Genomic DNA, 16,402 nt, shown 5'->3' on the forward strand with positions numbered 1-16,402 from the left:
TGTCTGTTCCTAGAATAGTACTTGGCACATAGTAGGTGCTAAACTAATATAAGGTATTAGCTGTTATCTTTCACATGGAAACAATGGAGAGAGGACCGTAACCCAAGGCATATTAGAGATGTTTCCTGCTATACCTAGCTTACCTAGTTTCATTTTACTAGTCCTATTTTCACTTCTGTCCACATGCAGTCACTGATCTTAAGGTACTCACTAAGTCTAATGAGAAGAGAGACAACAGATAATAACATGTCAATTCATATAGTCATGAGAGAGCAAAATACAAGGTGTTAAAGGAGCACATGGGATGCTCTAATACACATGGTAGGAATCTTATCTGGAAGATAAGATATCTTATCTGGAAGATATCTTATCTGGAAGATAAGATATTTGAGCTGAATTTTGAAGAGTAGGAATTTTCCAGGCAAGTGACAGCAGGAATTTTGACCTGATTGAATCATGGGCTTCCATTTGTCCCATCTCTGCCTAACTGGTATTATTACGGACAGCCTGCCTTTTGGGAAACCCTCAGTTTTATGTGGGACTGATGAGAGGGAATGGAGAAGAGTCGTGGACAGAACATGGCCTTTACCTTCTGCATTCATAAGTACTTAATAAAAGCTCGGAAGTCTAGGGTACGCTATACACTATACACTGGGACAGGGAAGTCTAAACCATTCTAGTCTGTCAGGTATAGTTTTATAGTAAGAATAAAAAAAAAAGCAACTCTATTATGGAAACATTAAAAGTTACATAAAAGAGAATAATGTGGCCAGACCCCCATGTTGCCAACTTCTAGCTTCAACAATGATCAAATCAGGGCCAAACCTGTTTCCTAGTTTTCCACATCCCCCTAATTACTTTGAAGCAAATCTCAGACATCATATTGTGATGTCTCTGACACATACTTTGATTTTCACAGAGGCCAGTGCTGCTGAGGAAGCAGATGTTCATGTCGCTGTGGTGGTGAGACCTGGCAATGCGGGACTGACGGATGATGAAAAGACTTACTACAGCCTCATCACATCCTTCAGCGAACTGTACCTGCCTTCCTCAACCTAGAGGAAGACCAGCCTGTCTTCACAGAGTCGTCCCTGTAGTCTAGTTGTATTCCAATGGTAAAAGTAACTTACTTAAAAAAGACATATATACACACACAGGTACGCGCGTGTATATATGTGTATGTTTAAATTGCCTTCCACGGGCACATAAGTGAAAAAAAAGTCTCAGTTCAGTGAAAAGGAAACTTATTTAAAGATGCTTTCTATGTAGAAATTGTTTGAAACCACAACCCTAACCCCAACTGAAAGCAAACTATAGCTGATAGAAGAATTACTGCAGTATAGATCACACGTGTTAGGTTTATCAAATTGTGTACCAACATGGAAAGGTAGGGTTGAGAAGTTATTCAGAAGCCTTGTTATTTTAAAAACTGGAAGTGTTTCACAGACTTACTCCTAATAATAATTCATTCCCCTTTCAAGTTATAAGTTAGAAGATTGCGACAGCTAAATTTCAAAGTATTAGCCTCCTTCTCTACAGAAGTCAAAGCCATTTGTTTCTGCTCCAAAAGACAGCAAACCTGGGAAAGGACACTCATTTGAGTCTTGATGACGCAAGCATCCATTACCAAGGAAACTTGCTCATCATTGTGGCGGCCCCAGCAAACGGTTGCCTTACCAATGATAAAGGTGCATTGATGTAACAGCTAAAATAGGAATGTGGTTCTTAATGTTTAACAGAATAGCACTAATCCTGCCGGTTGTTATCATCATACGTTTTCTGGTTGCCTTTCTAACTACTTTTTAGCAGTTTGAGAATATATGTTGCTATTTACTATTGAAAAGCAAAAGGTTTACTGAAATCATTCTGTAAGACCCTTCTACAAGAGCCCTAATAATGTAATATTTTCCTCTGAAATGGATATGAAGAGTGTAAATTTTATAACAGCATTATTTATCCTGGTTCAATCCTAATGGGATGTCATGTCAATTTCATGTTGTGATTAATAAAAACATTTTCTTCTTCACTCAGTTTTGTGTATGCCGTAAGCAAAAGAGAAACTGAAGAGAGATTGAAAAAATAAGAACTTCTGGTTTTTGCCTGAATCTTGTGGATGGGAGGTGTGTGTGTTGTGTGTGTATTTTAATGCATTGCCCATGAAAAGTCATTCACTACTATTTGAGTTATATACACATACATGACCTCACTGGTTATTATTCCATTTGGATAGTAAGCATTCATGTTATGAGTGGGTTTTCTTAGATTTTTGAGACTCTTACGTTTGAGGTATATAAAATAATGTTAGAAGGAGGCAAGTATTCTCTTAATTAAGAAAAGTTGTAATGAATCCTGGAGGAAAGTTTTGGAAATGCTTTGAATAAGAAAAAGATTACAAATATGAGAGGACAGGGAATATAAAAGATTTTATGTTGATAATTTTTATCTTCCAGTAACTAATTAAAGAAGTCTAAGGACTATGAAAATATAGAAGGGTAATAAAAGGGAAATGAGTTTAAGTAAATTTTAGAAATGGTAGTAATTTGTAAATGATAAAGCTACAAATGACAATAAAAGGATGAACTTCCTACAGTTTTTGAAAAAGCTCATGAGAAGATGACAGGTAAGATGTCTCTTAATGCCAGTAAAGGAATAGTTGGAAAAGTAAGGAAGAAATGAGAGAAAATTATGCACCAGAGTCTAGATGACAAAGGAATTAAAGGAAAAGGGTGTTCACTATGTAGCTGACAGAGAGTTGGGGTGGAGAGTTTAGTCTGTTTGGACTGCTCTAACAAAATCCCAGGACTTGGGTGGCTTATAAACAAAATTTTATTTCTCACAATTCTGGAGGCTGAGAAGTCTAAGATCCCAGTGCTGGCAAATTCCTTGTCAGGTGAGAGCCCATTTCCTCACAGACCAAGGTCGTTTTCCTGTAACCTCATGTGGTGGAAGGGCAAAGGGGCATTCTTGGGCTACTTTTTTTTTTTTTTTAACTGTTTACTTACTTATTTTGAGAGAGAGAGTGTGAGCAGAGAAGGGGCAGAGAGAGAGAGGGAATCCCTAATAGGCTTCAAGCTGTCAGCACAGAGCCCGACGTGGGGCTCGTTCCCACAAACCGTGAGATCATGACTTGAACTGGAATCAAGACTTGGACTCTTAACCGATTGAGCCACCCAGGTACCTTGGGGTACTTTTAAAAGGGCGCTAATCTGGGCTGCCACGCTGGCTCAGTTGGTAGAGCATGAGACTCGATCTCAGGGTGGTGTGTGGGAGTCCCACGTTGGGCATAGAGATTGCTTTAAGATATATACATACATAAGGGTGCAAATTCTATCCTTGGGCTCCACCAAAGGCCCCACCTCCAAATACCATCAATTTGGGGGTTAGATTTCAACATACAGATTTTGAGGGGGACACAGATATTCAGCCTACAGCAAGAAGCATTTCTTGTCCATGATGAAAAGGGTACCAGAAAAACTATAATTCATTTTGAGTAATTGAGGGTGGAAATAGATTCAGGAATAAAGAGAAAGTTCCAATATTAGATTGAGTTTGTCAAAGGGGCAAGTGAAAGGAAGGGAAAAAGATGAGTGGAATATTTCTTAGACCCTAAGAAACTCATTCACAGTTAAATGTGATGGAAAAAAGACCTTAGGAAGAACTTGAGGTATAAAGTAGATAGGTCGTGAGGGAGGAAACTGCCTAGGAAGAAGATAGTCAGGTAGATGGTGCATCTGTAAAAATTCATGGTCCTTAGTAAGGGAAGGAGGAAAAATATCACCTCTGGAATATCCAAGAAGAGAACAAATGCACTAAATTTTGTCAACATTTTGTTTGCAGAGAATGTAGGGAACAAAGACCTCTTAAAACTGTGGCCCTTTTTATTCCTGTTAATCCACATCTACCTCAGTCGTGCTCTTTCTCACAGTGGCACTGATTTCCAGTCTTGGATTGAAACTCAAGTTGATTTCCTAAAGTTTTTTTTTTTTTGTTTTGTTTTTTTAAGATTTTCTTTTCAGTTTATTTTGAGAGAGAGTGAGAAAGCGAGAGAGTGCAAGTGGGGGAGGGGCAGAGAGAGAGAGAGCGAGAGCGAGAGAGAGAGAGAGAGAGAGAGAGAGAATCCCAAGCAGGCTCTGCACTGCCATTGCAGAGCCTGATGGGGCTCCAACTATGAGATATGACCTGAGCCGAAATCAAGAGTCTGATGCTCAACTGACTGAGCCTCCCAGGTGCCCCTAAAGATTTTAAAGTACTCTGCAGCCAGCGTAAGTCTTGAACTCAACCCGGAGATGGAGTCGCAAGCTCTACTGACTAAGCCAACCAGGCATCCCAAAAACCTAAATTGATTTCTTAGAAGGGAATCCTCAGACAAAGGGGCTTCTCTAATCTTATCAGCATTTCTGGAGTATCAGGGCTTCTTGCTTGGCTTCCTGGAAGACTAGCCTTAGTTGCTAACTCTAACTGATGTCCAGTTTAGAATTGCACAAAGATTGAGAGCCACTGGCATAATGCAGAGAAAAATGCACAGCAGCCTTTGCCCAGCAGATGGTGCTGTTGACCCAGAGACCCTGTCAAGTGTGAGGCCACCAGATAGATACAGCAGATGGAGCTAAGAGGTGGCATTTAGAGAGAATAACGAGTATAGTTCATTATCTTTAAAAGCCTGTAGCATGATGTTGCAAGAGTCAGAATAGTTTGGAAAAAATGGCAATAATCCTGAATGAAATCCACCCACTAACATTCCTCTTCGCCTTTTATTCCGCAAGTCACATAAAAAAACAAAAGCCCAAAATGGTCATTTTTGGATAGCTAGTTTTTCCAGTGGTAGTGTTAAAAAGAACTTGTTTTCAGGTTTTTAAAATTCCTATCAGAGTACCAAGCTGAATATAATATGTGCCCAATTTATTATCCCACCACTTGAGCCCCAGATGGGGAAGAATAATTTGCAGTTTTTGCTAACACATCAGAGTAACCAAGAGAAGTAGAATTCACCTTCCTTGCCCAAGTTACTTAGATTTAGGCCAAGTTATTCATTCAGATATTGATAGGTATGTGTTAAAAATATATATATGTGTGTGTGTGTGTTGGGGGGGGGGGTGAATGCATGCATAAAAGAAATCCTGGGGGAGAAATGCATGAACTGTTAACATTTGTTCGATTTAAGGGCATCTATATTGTACCCTGGATCTGCTGTCAGGGGTCAAAGTCCTGTCCTACTCTGCAGGTACATCCGTCCTTGGGGGAGGCAGGCTATAAACAGTGAACAACAACAAAGCCACGAGATGTGGCCACATAAGAAGAGTCTGTTGATAGAGAGCCTAGGCAGAGCTCTTGGTTTCCAGTATTAGGGAACAGGCTAAGGAGAGAAGCCAGCAAAGGAGATACGAAAGGATTGGGCATCAAGGAACGGAAACCAAGAGAGTGACAGGACAGTCCAACGAAGAAGGCAGTGCTCAGGTGCTCAAATGCTGGTAAGAGTTCAAGTTGTGAACAGCAGTGGTCCTTGGATGAGACAGGTGCAGTCTCGAGTGGTGGGAACAAAAATTAAGTTGAGAAGGGAATGTGAAGCCAAAGGTTTATCCATTTTGTTTGTATCAGTTCTGTTTTCAAAGAACCAACTTTCGGTTTTATTGAGTCTCTATTTTATTTATCTCCACTCTAATCTTTCTTTCCTTCTGCTTGTTTAGCATTTAGTTTGCTCTTGGCCGTTTCCTTCAGGTGGGAGATTAGGTTATTGCTTTGAGATCTTTCTTCTTTTTCAAGGTAGTCCTAGCTTTATATTTGTCTCCCAGCACTGTTTTCACCCACCTCCCATAGGTTTGGTATGTTGTGTTTTGGTTTTCATTGTCTCAAAGTGTTTTCTAGTTTTTTCTTTAGGTTTATTTATTTATTTTGAGAGAGAGAGCAAGAGAGTGCGTGCATACACAGTGTGTATAAGGGAGGGGCAGAGAGGGAGAGAATCCCAGGCAGGCTCCTCTCTGTCAGTGCAGAGCCAGACGTGGGGCTCTGTCTCACAAACCATGAGATCGTGACCTGAGTCGAGATCAAAAGTTGGACACATACCCAACTGAGCCACCCAGGCACCCCTCAAAGTGTTTTCTTTCTTTTTTAAAAAATGAATATATATATTTAAAGTTAGAGAGAGAGAGGGAGACACAGAATCCGACGCAGGCTCCAGGCTCCGAGCTGTCAGCACAGAGCCCAAGTTGGGGCTCGAACTCACCAACTGTGAGATCATCACCTGAGCCCAAGTCAGATGCTCAACTGACTGAGCCACCCAGGTGCCCCCCTCAAAGTGTTTTCTAATTTCCCTTGTGATTTCATCTTTGACCCATTAGTTATTGAAGAGTGTGTTGTCTAAGTTCCACGTATTTCTGAATTTTCTAAATTTCCTTCTGTTATTGATTTCTCATTTCATGCCACTTACTTAGTGAACATACTTTGTGTGATTTTGATCGTTTAAAATGTATTGAGATTTGTTTTGTGGCCTAACATATGGTCTGTACTGGAGAATGTTCTTTCTGCACTGAAGAAAAACGTGTGTTGTGCCGCTGTTGGGTAGAGTGTTTTCTGGTGTTTGTCAGAACTGGTTGGTTTATAGTGGAGCTTCAGTCTTCTGTTTCCTTACTGATCTTCTATGGAGTTTTTGGGCCAGCATTGAGTGCGGAATACTGGATTCTCCATCTCTTATCGTTGACATATTTCTCCCTTCAGTATTGTCTGGTAATAAGATACAGAAGTTTGCTCCCATCCAACTTTACTCACCCCCTGCTTATGTGGTGTTCCAGGTGACATCTTTGAAATTTTTTAAGCTTTATTTATTTTGAGAGAGAGAGAGAACATGAGCAGGGGAGGGGTAGAGGGAGAGAGAGAATCCCTCGCAGGCTCCATGCTGCCAGTGACACAGGGCTCGAACTCACGAACCGTGAGATCATGACCTGAACCAAAATCAAGAGGTGGACGCTTATCTGACTGAGCCACCCGGGTGCCTCGCGACATCTTTGTACATTGTGTGCCCATCGCCAGATTTATAATTACTGGTCTGGGTAGTGTCTTAAATCTGAAGAAAAAAAGGAGTTACAAGCAACAAATACATTTATACTTTCTTTTAATATTGACCTATTGTATCCGTTTCTTGGAGCTTCGAAGTACTACTAATAGGGTGGTTTAAAGAGGCAGAAATGTATTCTCTCACAGTTCTGGATCCCAAAAGTCTAAAATAAAGGTGTTGGCAGGGTCGGTTCCTTCTGGAAGCAATGAAGGAGAATCTGTGCCATGCCTCCGAGCTTCTGGTGACAGCTAGAATCCTTAGCATTACTTGGCTCGTAGAGGCATTGCTCCTGTCTCCACCTCCATCATCATGAGGCATTCTCCCCGTTTCTCTGCATCTTTGTTTGCATGGCTGTCCTGTAAACACTCGGGTAGTATTGGATTAGGGGCTCACCCTAATGCTCTGGCATGACCTCATCTTAACTAATTACATCTGTGATGATTCTGTTTCCAAATAAGGACACATTCAGAAGTTTTGGGGATTAGGACCTCAGCTTGTCTTTTTGGGGTGACACAATTCAACCCGTAACACCAGAGATATGTCAGTTTTCCAAAGCCATTACTTGCCAAAGCATCTCATCTTCTGCTCTTTCCTCTCATGCTTTTGGATTAGTCCGTTGTTTGCCCCAACTGCTATCCATTGTTCTGGGTAGCTGTGACTAGCACATCTGCCTTTAAATGTTTTTGACAAATGCCTGAGGATAGCTGCCTCAGCACTGGGAGAATTCTTAGTCACCTAAGATAGAAGGTAAACCCTTTGAGCCTGTCCTCCAAGGAGCCACCGAACAGGCCGCTATGGACTGAACTGGGTTTCTCGTGCCCCCCACCTCCACCCCTCTCAAATGTGTGTGTTGGGAAGCCCTAACCTCCAATGTGACTATTTGGAGATAGGGCTTTTAGGAGGTAATTTAAGTTAAGCGAAGTTATAAGGGTGGGCCCCAAATCGAATGAGACTGATGTCTTTAAAAGAGGAAGAAGAGACACCAGGGAGCTCTCACCAAAAATCAAATCAGCCAGAACTTTGATCCTGGACTTCTCAGCCTGCAGAAGTGTGAGATAACAAATTTCTGTTGTTTAAAACACCCTGTTTGTGGTTTTTTGTTATAGTAGCTCAACCTAACACACACAGTTCAAAACCACAATTCCTAGTGAATAAGGTCCATTTCTCTCCTGGTACTCTTTTCTAATTTTTTTTTTTAATGTTTATTTATTTTTGAGAGAGACAGAGACAGAGTGAGAATGGGTTGGGGGCAGAGAGAGCGGGAGACACAGAATCTGAAGCAGGCTCCAGGCTCCCAGCTGTCAGCACAGAGCCCGAAGTGGAGCTTGAAGTCACAAACTGTGAGATCATGACCTGAACTGAAATGGGACGTTTAACCCACTGAGCCACCCAGTAGCCCCTCCTGGTACTCTTTTCTGTGTTAGAAATACGGACTGTTACTTTTGAGGCCACCACTGAGCTGGGGGCCTGGAATGGGACCAGGGTAAGTTAAAACACCACAAAGCTATTTTTACTGAGATTCAGCTAGCTTTTTTTTTTTTTTTTAATTTATTTATGTATTTTGAGAGAGCACACACAAGTGGGGAAGGAGCAGAGAGAGGGGGAGAGAGAGAATCTCAAGCAGGCTCTGTACCACTGGCTCAGAGCCCAATGTGGGGCTCAAACTCCCGAACCACAAGATCATTACCTGAGCCGAAGTTGGATGCTCAACCGACTGAGCCACCCAGGTGCCCCCAGGTAGCTTTTCTTGATTAAGCATGCCCCTGGTTCCTGCGAGCTTTTACTTAGTTTGCAGAATTCTGAAAGTGTTGATTTTGGTGGTTTTTGCCAGTGTATATACTGGTGTTTTGGAGGGCAGGACTTTGGTGTTCCTTAATCCTCTATTTTCACTGCTGTCCTCCCACATGTTCTTTTCACATTGACTTTGACACTCCTCCCACCAAGAGATGGGGGTGTGTCTCCTGCCGCCTTGAGTCTGGGTCGGGGCTTAGGACTGCTCCGACCAAAAGAGGAAAACTGAGGTGATGCTTTGTGACTTTCCAGGCAGGGGTGTAAAAAGGCTACAGCTCCCATATCCCTTTCTGAGGAGCCAGGGTTGGAACACTTGCTCTGGGGAAGCCAGGTACCACGCTGTGAGGGAGCCCAAGTTCACTCACCTGGAGAGACCAGGTCAACAGGAACCAGGGCCCCAAGCTGACGGCCAGACTCAGTCTTTAGACAGGAATAAATTAGCCTTCAGACACTTCCAGCCTCCAGCCCTCAAGTCTTCCAGCTGAGACCCAGACATCATGGAGCAGAAATGAGCTGTCCCCGCTGTGCCCTGTCTGAATTTCTGACCCACAGCATCTGTGAGCATAATAAATAGTTATTTTATGCTGTTGCATTTTCTGGTAATTTGTTCAGCAATCAACAGTAACTGGAACAGTCGCCAAGTGAATTAAATGGTACCAGGCAGCGGACAGCCTTTTTCATCCCTTTCAGTGTAGCTGGGCTGTGAAAAGGCTGTGCTCAAGTTGTGGTTAGGAGCATCGAGATGATCTCATTAGTCACCCTTCCCTCCCTCCACACAGTGGCATCTCTTGTTCTAGATTTTACAAGTGTCGCCATCTTCCCAATCATCCGGGACTGGAACTGCAGAGTGTCTGATTTTTCCTTTCCCTTCCCCCTTCTGACAAAGGCAACAAGTGATGCCCATTGTCTTTTTCCTAGTGCCTCACAAATGTGTTCCTTCCATCCCATTCCTAACAGAATTATAGACAGGATACAAAAGTCCCCTGTATTTAGAGACCACTGTCTCCTCCCAGGGCAATGCAATACGTGAATTGCCCGGTCTCTGTCTCTGAAATATTGCTAGCCCATCAATCGACTGTCCCTGTGTTCAGTCCAAGCCCTTTTCCTCCGGCTCCTCTTAAGTCTCCCTGGCTGCAAATCTAAATTTGGCCTACAGAAATTGAGTGGTGTTAGTATTCTAATTGTGACTGTTAAATAAATCCCTCTGTTCTGCTTTCTATGGAAATATTCATTCAACAACTTACAGCTTTTTCTTTTCCCTGACTCAAACGGCATTTGGAGGGAGAGTTTTTGATGAGTTCAATTCAAAAATCTGGGTAGAGCCTACAGGGTCAGCTCAGCGTCTTGTCTTAAAAACATGAAATACATGCAGTTTTCATCAGGCATGAACCAAGCTAGCCCCACTGTTTTTTTGTGAAGCTGCACGAGAGGAAGTCCAGTACTCACACAGAGTTGTGTAAGGATTATTTCAGGCCCTCTTAAGAACGTGGGTATTTAACATGTGCTGGTTACTACAGACATTATAAGAAATAACCCTTTTTATAATCTAGAACTTCCTCCTTAAGACACAGAAAGCTGTTTGCTATAAGAAGCCAGAGGATAATTGCATCCTCTGAAATCTGACCACATTACCATTGTCTCCTAAATGCCTTGTTGAGCAGCCCATATTTAAGAGATTAAATCTTTAAAAAAGAGAGCGAGAAAAGGAAAAGAGGAGGGCAGCTACTGTCATTCATTTATTTTGCAAGTATTTATTAAGCACTTAACTCTGTGCCAGGCACTGTTTTAGTTACTAGGTGTGTGACAGACTCGGGTCCCGGGGCTCTCTAAAGCAGCAGAAATTGACAAGAGGCCAAAAGGGAATTCCAGGCAAGGCTTGTATTAGGGCTCATGCATGAGGGAAATGGCACAAAGGGAAAGTGTCCTTCAGGCTGACTCTTAGAACAAAGGCTGGGGAAAGTTTTCCAAGGGACTGAGGTGGGAAAGGGGTAACATCAAAACATGTTGGGGTGGGGAGGTATAGGAGGTTGGGTGGGCAGGCACAGTGGACAGAACACGTTTCTACATGCGGCTTATGTCTCATTAGCATGTTAGATCTGGGCATGATATTTAGTATTACAATGAGGGAGAAAGTAGGTAAAAGTTCAGTACTGGGGTCCATCTTGGCACAGACTGGTTTGGTCCGGTCTGGGTTTGTTTTTTTGTTTTTTGTTTTTTGGGGTTTTTTTCCTAATTTTTTTTTTAATTTACTTATTTTTGAGAGAGAGAGAGAGAGCGCACTCGAGAGAGAGCTTGAGTGGGGGAGGGGCAGAAAGAGCCAGAGACACAGAATTGGAAGCAGGCTCCAGGCTCTGAGCCATCAGCACAGAGCCTGATGCAGGGCTTGAACCCACGAACTGTGAGATCATGACCTGAGCCGAAGTCAGATGCTCAACAGACTGAGCCACCCGGGCACCCCTAGTTTGGTCCAGTCTTGACGAGTCTCCATAGTGAGCATTCCTGCAAGATTACTGATCAAGGGGCATAGAGTTTTAGCTATCCTAGAGGATGTACTACTCAAGGGGCATCGCTATGCAGGAATGCTGGATTTTGGTGGTTAGGGTTGAGGGGATCTGGGTCCAGGCCCTGCTCTACCTCAGGTACATGACAAGTAAAAATCTGTGCCCTCCAAACAAACACAATCCCTGCCCTCATACAGCTTACATTTTAGGGGTAGAGAAAATGACATAATAAAATAAGTAAAATGTGTTAAACAGTGTTATGCATGTTAGAATTTTAACTAACCCAGGACCATGTTTAGTAAATGCTAGCAAGCAAAATAAAGCTGGAAAGAGTAGTAGTAGTGCTGGTTTGGGCTTGAGTTTTAGAGGTCAGGTAGGCCTCAGTGAGAGGATAACATTGGAGGAGGTGAAGAGGGTGAGAGATTTCATCAAGTGCAAAAGTCCTGAGGTCAGAGCATGCCTGGCTGTTGGAGAAACATAAGAAGGTTGAGGGACTGGAACAGAGGGAATGAAAGGTGGAAAGGTGGATCTTACTGGCCCTTGCAGGGCATTTTAATGATTGGGGTTTTTAGTCTAAGCACAAGAGAAGCCATTGGAAGGTTGTAAGCAAGGTGATGATCTCACTTAGCTTTTAAGAAGACCATTTTGTGGTGTTGAGGACAGTCTGAAGGGGACAAATGATGGAAGCAGACAGACCAGTTTTTGTGGGCTATTATAAGAGCCCACGAGAGATGGGAGGTTCCTGGACCATAGGGTAGCAGTGCATGGATTCTAGAATAATGTGAAGATTGAGCAGACTGGATTTGCTGACAGACGTGGGGTCTGAGAGAATGAAGAGCTACTTTAAGATTACCTATTTAAGGTTTCACTCTGAGCAACTAAAAGATGTGCTGTCCTTAACTTAGATGGGAAGATCCTGGGAGGAATGAGGTTAAGGGGATAAGATCAGGGCTTATTAAACTCTAGATGACAAGTGGAGCTGTCACACAGGTAGGTGAATATACAGGAGAGAAGTCTAGGCTGGCGAAGTTGGGAGAGGTCAGCATCTGGTGATATTTAAAACAAGAAGACTGGATGAAGTCACCAGCACAATGAACGTAGAAAGGAAGGGAAGAGTTCCAAGGACTGGGGCATGGGACACTCCAGTGTGAGGGTGTCAGGGAGAAGGCCCGGCAAAGGAGGTGGTGGTGTGGACAGTGAAGCGGGAGGCAAATTAAGAGGCAACGATTTCTGGAAGCCAAGTGAAGAACATGTTTTAAGCAGAGAAGGGAGGTAGGGATCGATCAAATTGTGAAGTATTGCTTATGGGTCTAGATAAGGTAGTAAAAGAACTAATCATCGTATGTAACATCACAAGATCTCTGGAGGACTTGAGTAAAGCAGTTCCGTGAAGTGATAGAAGCAAGCTCCAATGATTGGAGTGGGTTCAAGAGAGAACTGGGACAGAGGGCCTAGAGACAACAAATAGGGACTTCTTTTTTTTTTTTTTTAAAGTAATCTCTATGCCCAAAGTGGGGCTCAAACTCATGACCCTGAGATCAAGAGTTGCGTGGTCTACCGACTGAGCCAGCCAGGCTCCCCGGGACTTTTTTTTTTTTTTTAAGTTTTATTATTTAAGTAATCTCTACACCCAACATGGGGCTTAAACTCATGACCCCGAAATTAAGAGTAGCACGCTCCACCGACCGAGCCAGCCAGGCGCCCTGGGGATTTTTTTTATCTTTAAAGATAGGAGAAATAAAAGCATATTTTATGCTGATGAAAAGATCTTTGCTTTTCCAGTGAGAGACCTAGCCTTCTCACCCACACTCCCTTCTTTGGACTTCATATTTGGATATTTGCTATTTCTTGGAAGAGTATAATTGGAATCTGAACTGATATGAAGCTGAGGATTGTGAAATCCAACTTATTTCATATGCAGAATTCTTCTCTCCCCCCAACTCTTGATTCCCATTGTTCGGGAGAAATACAACGTAGATGGGGTCAAGACTGTCCTTAGGTTCAGTGGAATTGCTTTTCTCTCATTTATTATTTGGATGGTTCTTCATATTTGTAATTTGGTGCTCTATGTCAACTCCATAGATAGCGCCTTTCCCCTATTTCTGTATGATGATGGTTCTTTACTGATTCTTTGTTACTCCTGCTTCAAGGGAATGACAATGACCAAAGAAGTCTTAAAAACGTGGGGCGCCTGGGTGGCGCAGTCGGTTAAGCGTCCGACTTCAGCCAGGTCACGATCTCGCGGTCCGTGAGTTCGAGCCCCGCGTCAGGCTCTGGGCTGATGGCTCAGAGCCTGGAGCCTGTTTCCGATTCTGTGTCTCCCTCTCTCTCTGCCCCTCCCCTGTTCATGCTCTGTCTCTCTCTGTCCCAAAAATAATAAAACGTAAAAAAAAAAAAAAAATGTAAGGTGAACCCTGTGGCAGTCACTGGGCTGTTCACAGAAATTCCTCCCATCTGGACACATGGGAGAGCGACTCTCAGATACGACTGTGCAATTTGCCCTAATCAATGAAATGTAAGCTAAGTGATGTCACTTGGTAGCAGAATCTTAAGAACCAGTGAGCAAGCAGTCTGCCACATTTTCTTGGTTGTTGGCAATTGTGGAAGCACATGTTGAGATAGAGCCCCTATCAGCCTGGGTCTGAGTCCTAGCCATGGGCTCCCTTGCTAACCCGGGAAACACATCTAGTAGGAGAAATGAACCTTAGTTTTATTCATTTTATTTTGGGACAGCAAAACCCAACCTATCCGGACTGACACAACGTCTAAGCAAAAATAGACGTTGGTGTTCCACTCTCCATTACAACCAACCGACTACAAAATCCAGGATATGAAAGTTTTACTTTCCCATCCCAGCAGCAAAGAAAACCCAGGAAATAACACAGGTGGTAAAACTTCATCTGGCGGTCAGTTCTCCATTAAATAAAAAACAACTGAACCTTTAAAACGTTAACATTGTTTCAAAAATATTTCTCTCCTGGGACGCCTGGGTGGCTCAGTCAGTTAAGCATTGGACTCGTGGTTTCGGCTCAGGTCATGATCTCATGATTCATGAGATCTAGCCCTGAGTTGGGCTCTGGGCTGACAGCATGGAGCTTGCTTGGGATTCTCTCTCTCCCACTCTCTCTACCCCTTCCCTGCTCATGCTCTCTCTCAAATCAATAAAAAAAAAAATTTAGGAGAGAATTTTTCTTCAAGACACCTAGTCAGACTACCAAAACGAAGTTCAGTGTATTTCAAAGTTTGTTCTCCAGGCCATCTGTGTTAGATACTCCAGGGATGCTCATTCCAAATGCAGATTCCCTGGTCTTGGCCTCCAAGAGGAGTCTTGTGGTTCTTAATTCCTGGAAGGTTCTGTAATCTTGATCTGTATTTATATGTGTGGTATAACACAAAAATATATTTGGTGTTTGTCCTAGGTTCCTGCCCTAGAGCTGCTAAAACTTGAAATCTCCTGATAGCAGTGACTTTTGTTTCATAAGGAGCCTGAGTTTATGCCAATGAGGTCACTTATGGTGGGGCCCCCAGACGGCCTCAAGGGTTGAGCTGGTCACCAGAAAGACCAAGTGATTAGACCTCCTGACCGGCCTCTAGAAGCAGATGGAAGGAGGGTGTTGGAAACTGAGCTCTACAAACTCTTTTTCAAATTTTTAAAAATGTTTATTTTTGAGAGAGAGAGCGTGAACAGGGGAGGGGCAGAGAGAGAGGGGGAGACACAGAATCCAAAGCAGGCTCCAGGCTCCCAGCTGTCCACACAGAGCCCAACGCGGGGCTCCAACCCAGGAACCACAAAATCATTGTCTCAGCTGAAGTCGGACGCTCAACCAACTGAGCCACCCAGGCACCCGAGCTCTATAAACTCTTGAACAGGGAGATTTAGAGGGCTTCTGGGTCAGTGAACATATCCTAATGCTGGGAAGATGGCAGGCCTGGCATCCCTCCCCTTACTTGCCCTATTTGTCTCTTTCATTTGGTTGCTCTTGGGTTATAGCCTCTACAATAAGCAGGCAGATAGATGTAGCGTTTTCTGGAGTTCTGGGAGCCATTCTAGCGAATTATCCAACTTAAAAGAGAAGGGAGTAGCAGGAACCCCCCTAATTTTACAGTTAAGTTGGACAGAAGTGTGGGTAGCCTGGGACCTAATACTTGTGACTGGCATCTGAAGTGAGTGAGGGCAGTCTTGTGGAACGGAGCCCTTAAACCTGAAGGGTCTAACAATAACCCTGGGTCGTGTCAGAATTGAACTGAACTGTAGGACATCCAGTTGATGTCTAAAGAATCAGAGAATTGATTTTTGGTGTTGGAAAACACCTTAGAAATAGGCTACCAACGTAACACTGAAGTGTATTTTCAACAGACTGTCTGATGGAGTTTACACATGCTTCGACATTACAGAAGAAATGCTGGTGTACGAGACAAATCATACTTCAGCATAAAAGAATTTTATTTAGTGGTCAGATCCTGATGAATAATGCCAGTCACTGCTTGATTCTGCTAAAATGTGCTATTAGATATACTCTTAAGAAAATGTACAGTGCATCACCAAAAGCTGTTTAATTTGGATTGTGTAGAGTGAAAGAAAACTTCAGAAATCTTTGTTTTCTGGTAAAATCTTTAAGATACAAAAATGAAAAAAACAAACCCAAAAGCAGTATTCCAAAATAATAAATGTCACCTTGGACTATTTACAGTAAGATGCCTTTTTCCCAGGAGGATGCTCTCTGCTTGATTCTTTTCCTCACGTGTTACCCGTCTCTTGTAGGTATTCTCACCCCCGCCTGCCCTTTCTCGAGGATTTCTTCCACTCCTGTCTCGCTTGAAGCAGCCATCTGTTCTTTCATCTTTGAATCTTTCTCAGATACTCCTTTTTCCCACGCTTGAATGACCAGTAATTTTACCGAACAGACGTTTGCTGAGCACCTATATGTGCTAGGCACAGGGCTAGGAGGCAGAGAGACATTACAGAGATGCAAAGTCATGGACCCCTTCCTCAAGAATCTGAGTTCGGGTTGAATTAAAAAACAGTTTCGTTTTGTGTTGTTTTTTTTTCACATTATATTCC

The 16,402-nt window shown here is 42.9% G+C and overlaps 1 protein-coding gene across 1 annotated transcript in view; it reads left to right on the forward strand.

Moving 5' to 3' along the window:
* Nucleotides 1–2,026, forward strand: part of ENOPH1 (enolase-phosphatase 1) — a 37,363-nt gene extending 35,337 nt beyond the window's left edge. The window contains exon 6 of the mRNA XM_047090777.1: nt 920–2,026. Coding sequence (XP_046946733.1) covers nt 920–1,059 — 140 coding nt within the window. The 3' untranslated portion in view covers nt 1,060–2,026. The remainder of the gene's footprint in view (nt 1–919) is intronic.
* Nucleotides 2,027–16,402: the final 14,376 nt, after the last annotated feature.

This window comes from Lynx rufus, unplaced genomic scaffold (assembly GCF_022079265.1).
Source record: "Lynx rufus isolate CCGP_SWC_20201006 ecotype Redwood Valley unplaced genomic scaffold, mLynRuf1.p SCAF_3, whole genome shotgun sequence".
NCBI classification, from domain to species: domain Eukaryota; kingdom Metazoa; phylum Chordata; class Mammalia; order Carnivora; family Felidae; genus Lynx; species Lynx rufus.